The sequence below is a fragment of the Nothoprocta perdicaria genome, unplaced genomic scaffold, assembly GCF_003342845.1.
Source record: "Nothoprocta perdicaria isolate Ctin4 unplaced genomic scaffold, notPer1 scaffold_75, whole genome shotgun sequence".
Classification (NCBI taxonomy): Eukaryota; Metazoa; Chordata; class Aves; order Tinamiformes; family Tinamidae; genus Nothoprocta; species Nothoprocta perdicaria.
Window position 1 is genome coordinate 100,319 of NW_020456032.1, and position 16,490 is coordinate 116,808.

The 16,490-nt window shown below is 55.2% G+C and overlaps 1 protein-coding gene across 1 annotated transcript in view; it reads right to left on the reverse strand.

Moving 5' to 3' along the window:
• Positions 1-2: 2 nt before the first annotated feature.
• Positions 3-16,490, reverse strand: part of LOC112957715 (heparan sulfate glucosamine 3-O-sulfotransferase 3B1) — a gene marked incomplete at its 3' end in the record, with an annotated part of 33,122 nt that continues 16,634 nt past the window's right edge. The window contains exon 3 of the mRNA XM_026051454.1: positions 3-606. Within this exon, the coding sequence (XP_025907239.1) occupies positions 3-606 (604 nt within the window). The remainder of the gene's footprint in view (positions 607-16,490) is intronic.

Below are 16,490 nucleotides of genomic sequence, written 5' to 3' on the forward strand. Positions count from 1 at the left end.
AAGTCCTGCCCCGTCATCTGGTAGAACTTCATGTTGAAAGGCCGGTAGAAGTCCCGCAGTCTCTGCACCACCTCCTGGTCGATGTCGGGGTGGGTCCTGCCTTTCGTCTTCCCCAGGCAGTGGGGTTTGCTGCTGCCTTCCGCCTTCTTCAGGCACGGGAAGCCCTTGGTTTTGTTGAAGTAGAAGTGTTTGTCCGTGATGATCCTCTTGAGGCCCAGAAAGTCCTGGACCCTGCCCAGCTCGCCCGCGGGGTCGCTGATCAGCCTCTCCCCGCTGACAAAGAGGATCTGCCCGATGGGGAAGTAGAGGAGCCAGTTCTCCAGGTGCTTGGCGTAGATGCCAATCTGGATAGCGCTCCACGACGTGTCGATGAGGCCCGTAGTCCTGTTTTTGAAGGTCAGGCTCTCAAAGGTGGGGATATCGGGCTTCTTGGAGAGCGTCTGCGTGTAGTCCGATATGGCTCTGGTSACGGGGTCCCGCACGACCACGATGAGCTTTGTGCCCTTGGACATGGAGGAGATGCGGGCCGGGGCCTCCTTGGTGACAAAGTAGCTGGGGGTCTTCTCCATGGTGATCTGCCCCTCCAGGGTCCTGGGCATGAGGTCCCTGAGAAAGAGAAGGACACAYGCTGGTTAGAAGGGAGCGGGGAAGGRAAAACACGTATGTACATAAATACATACACCCAGACACCGATGCACAAGAATTTTCCTCCCTAAAATGCCTGCACAGGCCATTTAGCCCATACAGACAAATCCATTTTCCAATGATTTAGGGATTAGGGGGGGATTATTATTAAAGGCCAGTGCATTAGACATCCAGCTCAGTAATGCCCGGTTATCCGGGAGCRGATTAGCTGGGCCGTGCGCTGCACCTGTAGCACGGCCGACTGGGCTGCAGCAGCCCTGGGACTCGGGATGAGGCCAGAGCCACGTTCCGGGCCGCTTCCAGGCCAACACGCACATCCCAGTGGGATCCAACACCCAGCGAGGAGGACCCACCTCCACGTGCAACGCAGTGTCGGCTTGAGAGCGGGGCTTGCCCGTAAAAACACACCCTTGAAAACTAAAGTGTTGAGCAACTGCACCTTATTCCCCCTGGTTAACGGGTGAAAACCAAAGGGAAAACCTGCAGAAATGCGGGATGTGGCTTGAACAAGGAAGAATGATTTTCTTTTTCCTTGCCTTCACTAAGCAGGCTTAAATATTTCAGACTGTTTTCCAATCCTTGGCCTTTATAACCCAATGGGACTCGTTCGCGCGGGGCTGTGAGACGGTTAAGAAAGGATGAGAGGGGAATCTGCCRCAAAATTAAAGCTGTAAAACTTGATTAAGTTTTATAAACTCCAGCACAGAGAAACGACCAACTGGTGTGTGGTCTGCAAGCCTTGCCCAGCGGCCACCTCGGGCAYGTGGAGAGGCTCCTCCTTCCCAAAGGCCCTTCTCTTCCCTTSCTGGTTTTACATGGCACTGCTCGCAGTGGGCCCAGTGCAACCCCACAAGCCACCAGYGGATTGTCTTAAATCCAGTGTCACACTGAAGGAGCCAAACAGAAAAGAACGACTCATCCAATGTGCGCCAAATAATAGAAAAAAGCAGGAATGAATGGCGGGATCAATCAAAAGATCGTGTGTGTGTCTGTGGCCAGGGGGTATCAGCTCGCGGAGATTCCCTGYGGGGCAGCCCTGGACACAGCTCCAGGCTGGGCAGGACGGTCCATGCAGCCCAATGCACAAGGCCAGGTACAAGGCCCTGCCGGACACGAGGGACCTCCTGGAAGGAGGAGGGCAGCTAGGGCCAACAACCAGCAATCAGAACAAAACCCTGATTAACCTCCTGCCTCTCCGTCCACCTCTGCGAACCCCTAATGGCAGCACAGAACGGAGCCAGTCAATAACGCCCGGAGAGCGACGCTTAAATCCAACGTGAGTTGATGCGGGTTTTGACAGACTGCTCATTAAGTGGTGTCTCTTTTTACGGCCACATTAAATCTAAGTTCTACATCCTGCGCCAGCCACCAACAGGCTTGATTTAAGAGGCTGGTTTCAACCCATGACGTTGTTAATGGCTTGGGCCCTGCCTAGGGAGCAGAGGGCTCTCCAGGATGTGCTCGGCCTGGCAGCGCTGCTGGGCTGTTGTCCTGGAGCCCTCCAAGGCCGGCCTGGGGATGGGCTTCTCCTCCAGCACTCCTGACGCCGGTATTTGCTAAGTCTCCAGGGAATGATGCAAGACTTGTTTGTTTTCCCTCCTTGCACAAGAAGGACAYGGAGCAGGGCTGGGCCTCCAAGCGGAGCCGTGCGAAACGCGGGAGGAAATTGCTGGGGTGGAGGTGCTGAGGCAGCCCGTCTGGTTTGCGAGACAGTGGCTCTTAATTAGCGATTCAGCAAACGCAGGTGAGCGCTCCCGGCTGCTCCGCAAAAGAGGAAAACAACAGGGAGCGACTCTTTGTCCAGCTCTTGGAATGAAGACCCACCAGCCTCACCTCAGTGTCCTCATGGCCCAGCCAGCATCTGAACCTACGCTCCTGACTCGTTGCTGACCACATCCAACCCACCTCATTTCCAGTATGAGTTGCTCTCATATATGACACCCAGGTCAGTGCAGGTTTAGGTACCCMATTTGGCATTTTTGTAGAGGACCCCAAGGGGTTTTCTCCATGCCACACTTCCACTTCCACCATCCTTGGCATTTTATAGACAGGTTTCTGTAATTAGGAACTTCTCCGATGATGAAGACCAAGCACATTGACCACCATCTGCCTTGGTCAGCAGAGACTAAAATGAGCGGGCATAGAAGTGGGGTCTCCAACCCAAAAACAAGCTCTGAACCAACCCAAACCTGCCCTCCAGACCCTAGCTCCAACACTCTTCTTCTAAGACCCTTGCTCCAAGCTCTTCTTTCATTGCACCTAGACAGGTGCACGTTACCCAGCCCAAGGCTATGACCCTCACAATCTTCATGGACTCCTTGCTTAGAAAGTGGCTGCCTATGAGCCAGGCAACAGTAAATGCAGCCAAATTTTGCAGCCCATGGTTGCGGCTTGAACCCCAGGCAACATCACACTCAGGAAAGCAAAGTTTCACTGCACAGACCTGTGCACACTAAGGTTATTTCCCATAGTTTCCATAATCTCCCACGGAGGCTTCATCCGTCATGCCGGCATCTAGAGACAACAGAGCCTCAGGGACAGGAGTAACTGGTAAGTTTGCTGGTCTGAACTCACACAGATGGAGATGCCACCAAGAACAGTTTATTCCCATCCAAATCACAAGTGGAAAAGGGCAATCTGACCCCCACGTAGCACTACAACTCCAATGCAACACCCCAGGCCTAAGTGTTGATGGACACAGGACCAGCCTGCGCACTGGACACATCTGGTTATRGGGCTCAAAGACAGCAAAAGCTGCCCTGAACCACAGACACTGCAGAGGAGGAGAAAAGGAGGTGTAACAGCCGGAGCAGACGGAGTCATGTCGTGTTGGCAGGATGTGACCCCGTGGGATCAACGGGGAACCCACATGAATCGGATGGAGCCACTAACACACTCCTCAGGCCAGCACCAGGCCGGCTCCTTCTTTATTTCCATGGTGGCTTCATGGACACTTTGGAGGCCCGGGCAGCTCCTGCACCTTTGGTGCAAGGTGAGGATCACAGGTGCTGCCTGCTGTGCAGGCAGTAAAGGAGCAGAAAGGAAAAGGGGAATTAGCCTGTGGAGAAGAGGGAATTCAGCTGAGCCTTCCTATGAGGGCAGCCCCACTGGTCAGGACAGGAGCTTGATGGAGACATGACAGAAGGTTGCACTGGGTACTGAGGTGGAAAATAAAGCTAGTATGATAATAATAAAGTCTTGGCAAAGAATCCATCCTCCTGTTATCCTTCTGCCCCCGGGCAACCTAGCACTCAAAGACCTCTGGAGTCAGCGGTTGCATCCAAATCACCCTATTTAACATTGACTGTGAAGTGTCTCATTTTTCAGGCCTGTGAATACTCCTGGCCTGGAGAACATGCCCCAGCAGCACCACAGCCCTGACGTGCTGCCCCTACCCGTCCCTTGTTCCCATCCCGCTGCTCTCGCTCGGCTGAGGGCTGAGCCGCTGCGTTGGGAACACCGAAGCRGGGCCGCCGGGATGATGAAGGGCAGCACGGCACAGCTCGGCATCGCTCGRCACGCTCGGCATCGCCCGCTGCCTGCGGAGCCGTGGGACCCGACGGAGGGACCTGGCCYGGGAAGGGCCAGGGACGCGTCTCACCCGTTGGGATGAGGGAGCCGCTGCAGGAGCACAGATAGGAATTAGCAGTGCCCCTAACTGAGCTATTATCACGTCAAGGGAGACGTGTTAATAGAGGAGACAAGAGCAGCTTTTTCTTTAATGAATATTTCCCCATCGAAGGCTGCCTCCTTCGTTGGCGAAGCGCTGGGCTTAGCCTAAAGATGGATTGGCCTACTTTACCTATTAAGCACTTAGACTAATGTAATAAAGACTCCCTTCATTCACACAGACCTAATCCCCAGCCCTGCGCTGGAATAAGACAGGATGCAGGAACCAACCCCACCGGGCTGTGCTGTTTGGGATGGAGCAGGACACAAGGACGGAGGGGATTTTATTTTTCAGTCACAAACTTCTCTAATGAGAAAAACGGCCCCATCGCGAGATGAATTTCCAAAGCGGGGCTGACAGGTGGCTGCGCCGTAATCCAATCCCGCAGCCTAATGCCCTTTGTGGCAGCTTTTGTCTGCACAGAGGGGCTGGCGGCTAAGCCGCGTGGAGGAGCGTGGAGCGGCGCCGGGACGGGGCACCTGGGCGCCTGGGGCACGGGAAGGTGTCGGCWGCCATGGGATCAGCAGGTAGGAGAGCTTAGGGCAGCCTGGAGAAGCGGCTGCGCGTCCGAGGAAGCCGGCAGCAGGACAAGGAGCACAAGGATGTGCTTCCCGTTGCTCCTATGTKCCAGTCAGCAGCGGGACAGATCCCATAGCTCCTGGTAAGGAGAAGGACGAGGTAGCTGCATACGGGGTATTTTGCAAAGCTGACTGATTTTAGGCCAGTTTCTGCCCCAGTTCCTGAGTGCTGCTTCACAAAGACATGAAGTGCTCTCTTTCCATAGAACTGATATTTGGAAAGCTGGCAGCTCCTGGGGAAAACAGCCCCCAAATGCCCACCATGGGCAGTCTAGCAAACCACACGAGTTCGATTCAGAGGTTATGAGGCAACGGGGAACAGCAATGAGGTAGAACAACTAAACAAATAAATTCAGAGCAAGGTAGCTAATTCTAAAGATCTTAGAAAAGAGCTAAAGGCACCAAGGGAAGGGCAGGCTCAGGGCAACCACATCTCTGTGGCGGGCACCAAGCAGCTCATGCCCCCAGCTCTGAGATGCCCTATATCAATTTTTGTCATGAAGCAGGAATTTGCCATCTCCTTCCCGCAAGGTATTACCAGACCTGGACCACATTCACGGGAATTTGCCAGAAGCTTCCCCGCTGGCTTTAAGGGCTTAAAATACACCCTGCTATGCCCTGCATCGCCAGCGAGTAGAGGGCCTTCATCTTTGCTAAAAGATGCCCAAACAAGTCCTATTACTCCAAAGGCCTTGCAAGTCCATAGCACATTTTGCATAAGACTTGGACATGACAGAAAAGAGCCCCAGCCTCCCCACCGCCGCCCGGCACAAGGGAGGTGCCGCCAGAAGGCCACGCCGATGCTTTAATGGTGCCTCTCCTTCCAGCTTGGCCATAAAATGATCAAATCCCAGAAATACTCCTTTAAAGCAAGTCTCCGACAAGCCCAGGGAAAGCACGTTAACGCAATAAAGCGTTTTAATTGCATCCCGGAGCCTGCCATCAGCACCAAGGTCAACGGGCTTTGAAATTACCACTTGGCTCCAATGCTTCTTTCTCGTGATGAGGGATCGTGTGGGGGCAGGAGGAAGATGAAGGAGCAGGAGGAAACGGAGAGTAGGCAACGCCGGATTGCTGGTTTGGGGCAGGAGCACCCATGGGTTTATCTTTCACACCTCAGAGGTGTGCACCTCGTTGCACGAGGACCTGTATGGTGGCACCACAGCTTCTCCTCGCTTTCCTAGGCCTGGGGGCAATGTGGGTCTGGCTCTGGAGTGGGACCCCCTCCTTTGGCCGACAACTTGTGCAAGCGGAYATCTGTGAAGTCTCCTCGGCCTTTCTGAAATGGGTGTAACTGTATCCATCACCGTCACCCYGTCGCCGTGACACTGACATGAAACAGATGATGGGAATTAATGAACTTCAGGGTTGGGGAAGGGGGAGATCGGCAGGAGGAGGGGACAAGGGGGAAAATACTTGGGCCTGCAGGTCACCTTCTTCCCACCTGCCTCTCTGCTCCCCTTCACTTGCCAGGAGCTTGGGATTAGCAGGGGGATGGAGGGAGAGGAGGGTAATGGCGTGTGAAGGCTCCTCATCACACAGCTTTGCTGCAGCTGCGGAGCCAGCATCCAAGTGTGGCCCCGCACTGGGAACGGGACTCAGTCCTCGGCCGGGGACGGGCCACAGGGTCTCATCTAGATCCCTTTGAAGTGGATGCAAAAATCCCATCAAAGGCTGGGGARAGCCGAGGAGCTGGCAGATGGTCCTCCACCCCCCTGCAAAGGGAGGGAACAGGCAGGCAATGGAGATCCAGGCGCAGTGACGGAGCTGGGGAGACCGCGCTGGCATCTCGGGCTCGCGCTGGACACCCCTGCATGCCACCACGGCTGTGCGTGGCCACCGGACCCGCAGAGCTGGCGGCTCTCTGAGTGCCTGGCCACGCTGGACGTGACCACAGGCTGCAGGAGCTGGGTCACGCACACGCAGGGGCCGTGGCCTCCACAGCACCGACCTCTCTTTCGTCTGGCAAAACGCTGCCCAGCGGCACCTCAGCTCCAAGCTCCACCACTCCCAGACTGAAATTCTTCACTCCAATGACGAGGGCTGGGATCACCCCAGTAAGAGGCAAAGGCTGGGCTTTGCCTCGCCGTGGCTGTGGTGGCCCCGGGGACGTGGTAGGAGCCAAGTCACCAAGTTGTCCTTTGAGGGCTGGGGGCACCTGGACAGGGGCAGTCACCTTCTCGACGGAGATCTGGGAAGTTTCACTGGGAACCTTGGCAGGAAGGTCTCGAGGGGTTGGGGACGAGCCTGAAGAGCTTGGAGGAAACATCTCCCCCTAAGAATGCAGCAACCCTCCCCTCACGCCTGGTGGCCAGCAGACCGGAGAGATAGAGCTGTTTTGCAGACATCACCCAGCAGGAAATATATGTAAATTAAAAAAAAATAAATACACAGCAAAAGCCTTTGGTTGCCTGGGGTCCTCGCTCAGAGCCGCCCTTCACAACAGGTGCTTGAAGAGGACAGGGGCCGGAGGCGGCTCTGGCTGAGCCTTCCCCTATCCCAGATCCGCGTCTCTGATCCCGGCCGGGAGAGCAGCAGGGCCGAGCAGGGAGCAGCCGAGCACCTTCCCGCCCCGCTCCCCTGCTGCCAGCGCGACCAGGACAGGGCCCGACGCCATCTGTGTCCCTGGTGGCCCTCAGGCCGCCTCTCCAGGCGCCACCCTTGGCGCAGGCCCCTCCTGGCCCGGGCAGGCCCTGCCTGACAGCCCTGCAGGGCCTCGCGCTCCCGCTGCACCCAGCTGTGCCCACGGCTGCTCCATCACCCCCGTGTCTCCTGGCTGAGGACACCAGTCACCCCAGCTGCTCCATCACCCCCGTGTCTCCTGGCTGAGGACACCAGTCACCCCAGCTGCTCCATCACCCCCGTGTCTCCTGGCTGAGGACACCAGAGGCTACTGCAACCCCTAGGGCACAAGGCCACAAGGATGGCACTGTCATCAGGTGGCACATGGACACACGGGGCTTTCCTCTGCCTCGCGAAGGGGACATTCCCAATTATTTCCTCCCCTCTCACTCCAAGACGAGCTGGAGAGGCTGGACGTGCTCGGCAAGCGCTCCCTCCCGCGCCGCGGAGCCGGTCGGCAAGTTCATCAGCTCCGCCAGTTCATTACATAGATCCTCCCCTTTATGTCAACACTGCAGCCTCTTTCTGTCCTACTTAAAAGCTCTGAACTTCCACTAAATAATGATCTCCGCTCGGGATGGGGGGAGCAGGGGAGGGGGCAGCGCTTTGCATATCAAAGGGCGGCTTTGGGGGGATTTACAATAATTTCAGATGAAGTGGTAAATATTCCATTCACTCGGGTGCGTCGCCAGCCGTAATTATAATCCTGTTAGCGAGGTCCCAAGAAAGTGATGGCATTGTCAGCCAGTGATGACTTTTTCTGGTGTTGGGGGGAACACAGACGAGCAAAGAAGTAGAGGCAACAAAAGAGGCAACAGCCAGGACCTCCCTTCCCCCAGCAGGATTTGGTCTCTATTGTGGCCCCGCTTCAATAGTGCCCCAGCTCTGAAATAAGAGATTTGGAAGCACTGAGGGGGTGGAGCCCAAAGAAGCATCTTATTCATCATCCAGGACAAGAGGGATGTGAAGCTTCAAGAGAGAGTCCAGTGGAGAGTGACAGAGATGATGAAGGGACTGGAGCATCTCTCATATGATGAAAGACTAAGCGAGCTTGGCCTKTTTAGCCTGGAGAGGAGAAGACTGAGAGGGGATCTGATCAATGTGTCAAAGTACCTGAGGGGAGGATGTAGGGAAGAAGGGGCCAAACTCTTCTCAGTGGTGCCAGTGACAGGACAGTGACTTCCTTCCATGTGAGGAGGAGCTTCTTTGGTGTGAGGGTGCCCGAGCCCTGGCCCAGGCTGCCCAGGGAGGCTGYGGAGGCTCCTGCTCTGCAGATCTCCCAACCCGCCTGGATGTGACCGGGTGCCCTGAGCTCTGGGTGTCCCTGCTGGAGCAGGGGTTGGACTGGATGATCTCTGGGGGTCCCCTCCAACCTCAGCCATTCTGTGGTTCTGTGGTTCATTTTGGCCACCCCCATCTCCTCTCGCACTGGCCAAGACCCCCTCGCTCGTGCCAGGTTGTGGGTGCCAGGTTGGCAGCAGCGCCCGCCTGTCGAGCGCTCCTCGCTGTTTGTGGGGAGCGGGGGACCCCTCCCAGCCGCCTCCGTCCCACTGCCCACCCCAGAAACAGTCATAAGTAAATAAATAAAGAAAGAAAAAAAAAAGAAAGACAGCTTGTGTTTCAAAATGGAGGGGGAAGGGGTTGATTCTTTAAAACTCAGGATTTGGGAAAAATACAAACCAAAAAACAATATCCACTCAACTCCCTCAGGAAACATGCTGAGCTAACCAGCAAACTAGCACCGAAGGCTTTTTCCCCCAGCTCCCAGGCACAACCATCCCAGCTGAGCTGTGGGGGTTTCTCCTGCCCAGTGCCACCTCTCAGTACAGCCTGTAGATGCGTTTCATGATTTATCCCTGTGCCCCGGCTGCACCAGCGCAATCTCCTTGCCTCTCTTACAGCACCTCAACGACACCAAAACCGGCCCTGGCCACCTGCATCCAAGAGCTCTCCAACCCACGACAAAGATTGTTCAGTTCTTCTGTGGACAGAAGTCCACAGGCGACCCCGGACTTTGGAGCTGCCCTGGTGCAGGTCTGTGAGAAGACAAGATCGCTGCCACGGTGTCCAAGAGTTATACTGCAAAGCTGTAGCAACTTCTTTCTCTGTAAATTAAGTAGAAAAGATCCCGAAAAGGGCAGAAGAGGGGAGAATTTTAGGCATCTGCAGATATTTAGAGCTTTTAGATCACCCATGGTGGAAAAATAAATTCTCAGGACTGCCTCTGCCTGGCTCTTACGCTATCGTAACCAGAAGGACCAGCCATTTCCCTCCCTTCACAATTTATAGCCTTGAGTTAACATTACGTTTCTAAGCTTCTGTTAAGCAAAGACTTGGTAGACCTACTTCTGCATTCACAGAAACAAGGAGCTCYGCTCCTGCAGGCTAGTGCAAAGACAGCATGTCCTTGGCACCAGGGATGTTACACCTTCAGTGTAATATTATTTCTGTAGCACAGACGCAATCCCATCCCCAAAAAAGGCAGAGGAAGAGATTCAAGGTCTTGAGTTATCAACAAAACTGCACGGAGRAAAAAAAAGTCAAAAACCAAAGCGGGCCTATAGCAGGCTTTTGCCAGCTCAGCTTTAGCAAAGGAACCCAGTTTGGAAGAGGTTTAAAAAYAGATGAGCAAATCAGAACTGGTGGGAAATCCAAAGCCCCACACAGGTGCAGGAAGGCGATGGAAGTGGCCACCACGGAGGAGTCTAAAGGCCAGTGCTGCTGTCACTGGGTCCGGCCGCCCCCAGGCAGGGACATGCTGGGGTCCACGCAGCCCCAGTGCAGCAGGAGGCCACGCAGCAGGTGTCTGTACCAAGCTGGCCCTGTGCAAGCGGTATCAGCTCCTTGGAAGGGCACCAGCGACACCCACCTCTCCCGGAGACTTCCCTCTTGCCCGATCCCTTCTCCTTCACGATGGACCGAGCTGGCCAAAGTCCAAACTCCCCGTTCCAACAGACGCAGCCTTCACACGTACTCACAGCTCCTCCTCCTCAGAGCCCGCAGCGCAAGTCACAGTTGTCAGGAGATGCTCTGAGGTCTCCCACACATCCAGGGTGACGGTGGCTGCGGGTGGGAAGGGCCATGTCCCCTCACGGGGCAAGGTGGGAACCCGGCACCGGAGGCTAGGAAGCAGCAGCTCCATCAGGCAGCAGCAAAGAGCTTGAACCAAACACCAAGGCCACCAACACAGGTCCCACTGGAGCGAAGCGAGCCCGATGCCTCCCGCCCGCAGACGGCCCTAATCCAGGACATCGGCAGGAGTTCATCCCGACAGCCTCATCCCTAGAGCCCCTGCTGGTCAAGGCCTTCTAAAAGACCCCTGGGAATAGGTCAGCAGTGACCTTCAGGGAGACCAAGGCACATTTTGCACCCAAGGTCTTGTGCATGTAACTCAGAGGAGACGCATGGTTTATGCGTCCATAACCCATGCCATAACAAAGCATCGGGGCAGCATCTTCACGGTCAACACTGCACGAGCCAGAAGTTTTCCAGAAAAGAGAAGTTTGTGCGGAGCGAAGCAGCCCTGGAGAGGGCCTGGCCCAGGGCGGCCGCCCGCAGGGGTCACACAGAGGAGCTCTCACCRCGGGCACCGCAGCGGCCGCCACGCTGCGCTTCACTCACCTGCACTAATCCTGCTAGACGGGGGAGGAAAGAAGAAAAACACAAAAATTCCCACCCACCGCAGAGCCAACCCTTCCCTACRTGTTGCCCAAGTCAACAGCCAAGGAACAAAGCGGAGCCACCAAGACGTGGGCAGGACCCCGACTCCTCTGTGGCCCCGTCCATAAATCACGGCCCCGCTGAGAGCTCTTTTGTGTTTTCCCTGCCGAGCACATAAATTAACGCCCTAATCGGTGTGCCTGTGCGGACAGGTAACAAGTCACCCAGATAAGGCGGCCTTTTGTCAGGTCCCCGCGCCGGCGGGCACCGTTTGCACAGGGAGGGCCTTCCTCACCGCCCCGCATTCCTCCTCGCCGAGCCCAAGCTCCCTGCGCTTAGACCAGGGCTCCCCGATAAGCGCTGTGGTGCCCTGCGTGTCGGCGACCAAGCCCTTCCTCCCTTCTCCCTCCTCTTCCTCTCCCGGCCAGGCTCTGTAATTCCCAACAAAAGGCAATCCCCTCCTTTGCCCAGCGGTTAGGAGCCGCACAGGACCCTGGTGCTGGGGCGTCCACCCGAGCACCCCGCTCCTCTTCCTCACTGCAAGGCAGCCAAGGTGGGAAGGCAGCATCTCCCTTGCTGGGTATGCCAGGGATTGAGGTTTCCGGCTGCTGAAAGCTCCTTTTTATGCCTGGGTGCTCTCTGGGTGCTCCCTGGGTGCTCCCTGGGTGCACTGGGAGCCCCGGTGGCACCGGCAGCTCCTGCGGAGAGGGAGCCCATCCGCACACCCGGCTCAGCCCCTGCGCAGCCGGGCAGCGCCCAGCACCGGGACCAAGACAAGGCCAACACAGACAGACACACCTGTAAGAGATGGAGCCCTAATAACRGCTTTAAAAAGCCAAGCGGGATCTCCAGGAATCATCCTCTGCCTCCACAGGGACCACACTGGCCAAAGGTGAGCAGGCACCACCTCCTAAAGCAGAGTCTGAAGAGCAGAGTCCTCTGACGACATCTCTGAAAGTGGCTTCCTTCCCATTTCCCACATTAACCCCCCCCAAAAGTAACAACTTCTTTTCCATCCCRCTTGCTCAGAGTTATATATGCTGATAATTATGTATGCATGTTCCTAGCACAGACCTAACGATGCTGGCAGGTCCCTGCCAAACCCCAGCTGCATCACTCCAGCTGCCCCTTGAGCAACATCCCAAACGGCTGGCTAACCTCTTCGCACGGGGGCTCCCCCAGCTTTAAAGATAACAGGATGCTCCAACTGACAGAGCACAAGTTCCTYGGGTAATGATGTGAAGAACAAGCTGCCAGAAGGAGAACCGTGGGTGGGAAGGCCTGGGCTGCCGAGCGCACCCTGCCCTTGCGTGGCCCAGCTCCCACGCTCACCTGCTTCTTGTGGCATGGAAGAATTAATGTCTCTCAGGAAAGGCTTAGATGTGCCACTAACCCGAATTTCTGCCTCGATGCCGGATCCAGGCAGAGATGCCAAGGAGAAACTGGTCCTGGCCACTTGCCAGCTGGTTTCTCATTACGCTGGCCGGTCCACAGGGTGATTCAAGAACTTAAAATTGGTTTAGACCTTATTCCAGGCTGATCTATCTAATGCATTTACCCGGGTCACCTGTCTCCTTCCCAGCATTAGCAGATGTTCCGTGTTGAAGGAGGCTGGAGCCTCCTCCGGCTGCAGGAAGGGGCCGTGCTGGGCAGGCCCAAACGCGACTCAATGGCCTGGCCAGCAGGTGCCACCTGAGGAGGAGCTATATTTGCCACCCTCTGGAACAAAAGGTCTGCCAAATTAATACACCCTTGATCCTCTCAGTACTGATCCCTAAATGCATTTTAATACAAAGGGGATTGCTGTCTCGACTCATTCATTAACGGATTTGCGATTTACAATCGTAAAGGAGTGGACAGTGCATTGGAAATTAAGGGAGCTCCACTGTAAACAGATCASGTTAATGAATGAGAACACGTTTGCTCAGATTAGGATTTTCCACCCGCAAAGAGGTGCTATCAATCAGACCAGTATGGTTCTCCTTAGTCCCTCCTCACCCTTTTCAACCAATGCCCCCATAGCAAACATCAGAAATAGAATATAAAATTGCCTTCTRGATGAAAGGAACAGCGTAGCAGAACTGCTGCCTATTGACGCAAGAAAGCTGCTACACCCCAGCATTGGGTCCCAGCTCCACAAGGTGCCCGAATTAAGAAGAGAGCAGGAGGAGACAAAGAGCAGCCTTGGGAAGGAGTGAAATTCCCAGCAAGGGAGGGAGACAAGCACCAATTAGGGAAACAAGAAGGAGCAGGTCTGTCTGCAGACTTCCCTTCTCCCCCAGTCATTACGTGGGATCATGACTTGGTCATAAACAGTCAACTAAATGCAGTCAGGAGCTCTTTAAAGAGCAGACTCAGCGAGGCAAGATGCACTGCTGTAGGTGCAACAGATGCAAAGCACTGCTTCTAATTAAGAAGGTATTCATGTAATTAGAGACTTCACATGGCCATACCAATGATTTGCTCCAGCCCAGCACACTCGCTCAGGCTGTATTTAAGAGGACTCCTCATGCTCGCCTTTCCTTTCTGACTACGTGGGTCATCTTCCTTTCAACCTTRCCCACTTCTCCTTGGTGCTGCAGCCCATCCTGGCAGCTGGGACCACGGTGGCAATCAGCAAGAACCTTGTGGAGCTGAATCAGGCAGGAGAACCCCTGAGAGGCACCTTCAGCATCGAGCCTGGCGCAAGGCTCCCTTCACGAGCAGGTCCAGCCTGCCAGCTGGGTCTATTGGTTGTGCTGCAAAATGGGCACAAAACCCAACGTGGTCCCCCCTTGCCGAGAGCTGATGCTCCTTCCAAAAGGTGATGCTCCTTCCAAAAGCTACTACAGGGCTGAATTATCCTGCCGGCCGGCAAGCCTTCTGCATAAAGAGCACAGAGGGCTGTGTGCTGAGGCCTTGGAGCACAACCCAAGCGAAATGACTTTTCCCTGAACACCAGGARCCTGAATGAGAGCTATTGTTATTCAGATGAAACCGAGTGTCAGATTAACAAATCAATGGGCATAAGAGATATAAAATGGGCTACCATTGAAGCTTTTCAAATACCCAAACATATGGATGAACCAAATGTGAATTGTAATTGACTCACCCGCACCTTTGATCTCTACACCCTTGGGTTCCCAAAGAGACAGCGGAGGCCGCCTTGGCCGGTGCTGAACTGGCCAGGCCTCCTTTGTGAGCCCTCACAAAGCCTATTCTCCCTGCTTCCAGCTCCTGGATGTGGTGATATCCCAGCACCCAGCAACTGAGACAAGCCAGCTCCGCCCTGGCGAGGGTGACAGAGCAGAGGAGCTCGAGTGACCCCACGTATGGGGGGTGGCCAAACCCCCATGGGCCCGCGTCACCCCAGCTGCTCCTGCAGGGCCTCCTGCTCCCCTTGGAGAGGGGCACACAGAGCATCAACRCAGCCACTGGAGAGCAAGTCCACGCAGCAAGGATGTGTGTTGGTCCCCCACTGCTCCCCTGGGGCCAGTGGCGGTCAAGATTTTTCCAAGGGTTTCCCCACACATAAGGATTAGACTTTGCCAGGATGTGCAAGGATACTGCTGTCACTTGAGTGCTCTGTGAAGCCTGGACTGGTACAGATGTGCTGGAAGTCGCCCTGCTCTTCTGCAGCAGCCTCAACCTCTGACAGCTCCTATCACCTCCACTCGCTCAGGCAGCATTTGGACTGCAAGCTGGTTACAAGTAACTTAAAGCCGAACCCAATCCCCAATTCTTACTTTGGGTTTGGAAAAAAAGTGACCTTTAGTCAGTTTGGGGTAAACCTCAAAATCAGTTAAAACAAATCATCGCTTTTGATGAATTGCCTTTGATCCTGTACAAGCCCGACCACTCTGCACAGGAGTCCTGTGTTTGGCTGTTTGTGCCCCTTARCAAACTCAAAGCCTGCTTCAGATCTTCCAGGAAGCCCCTCTCCGTCTCCATCCCCACCTTCCCCGCACCCTGTGGCTTTGTGTCTTTTACCCCGCGCTRGAGTTTCCCCGCCAGCTCTGCAGCAAACAAGAACTAAGCAGCTCGGGTCCTGCTGTACTGAGGCGCCTGGCACTGGGAGCCTCAGAACTGCTCAAGGYGAATGCCCAGTCGCTATTCCCAGCACTGGATGCCAGCGGAGGCGATTCCCAGGCGGGAATGCTGCACCTGCCCCTTCACGCAGCAGGAGGAAGATGGGTTGCGTTGGGGGGACCGTGACAACGCTGGGGAGAACCGAGCGTGCAACACCTGCACAAGTGACCTGCAGGCGACCGCAGGACGGGAAGGAGCCCAGCGAGAGGGAGAAAACTCAGAGGCTCTTAATCTGCTTTACGTCTGCCTGAGCTTGCTGTTTATTTATAGCTTAATTAATTATTAGGCTACATTTAGCAGCCTGACCTTGCAATCGTCTCTGGGGGAGCCGACAGCCCCGAGGCAGGACGGGCAGCATGGCCAGGGGCTGGGACGTGGAGCTGCTTTTTGCAACTGCCATCAGAAGGAGCCCAAGGTGCAACAGGGAAAAATTATGGGAGAAAACAAAAACAAAACAAAAACAAAAAAACAAAAAAAACAAAAAAAAAAAAAAAAAAAAAAAAAAGCACAAGCTTCGTGTGAAGCTGAGGAGAAGCTGGAAGGAGACAGACTTTGCTTGTTGTCCCGGTCCAAGCTCTCAAACAGGACCCACCATCGGTCTGCTTGGCCACAGTTTCCCCCAGCATCTCTTAGCTTCACTCCAAGTCCAACCCACCTGTAAAAACAAACAAATGAATCAAGCAAAAGCTGTGGGCCTTGCCAGGTTTTAAACAAATATTTAATAGTGAAATGAAGCGGCAAATCCTTTTATTAATAAAAACTCYGGGGTTTCGTCCTCCCCCTAGTGACCGGAAAATCGCTGCACYGAGTCACCCAGGCCTTGGCGGGCCCTGCCGTGAACGGCAGCAACACAGGCCTCAACGCGGACAGCAACGAAACCACGAGCACTAATGCAGCTGCCGGCAGCCCAACGCCAGGCCGCTCGGCTCCCAAAGGATTCCCTGAGCTCAGCAGTTCCCAAGGGATTCCCTGAGCCGTCGCCCACTGCTGCGCCTCTGCGCTGGGAGGACTTTTGTATCTCAAGGCAAATTTCTAAGTCAAATGCTCGAGGCAGGCTGCCCGCCGTAAGCCGAGGGGTGCACCGTAAAGCTATTTCCAGCTGCTTTATCAACCGTCTTCCCCGCGATGGGTTTTGACGATGTGCACGCCGCTGGGGGACGTTTCCTGAGGCTGGCCACTCAGCACGGCCCGATCCTGCTCAGGCAGGACTTAGGACAGCGTGAGACACGGCGAGGAGCTCGGGTGCC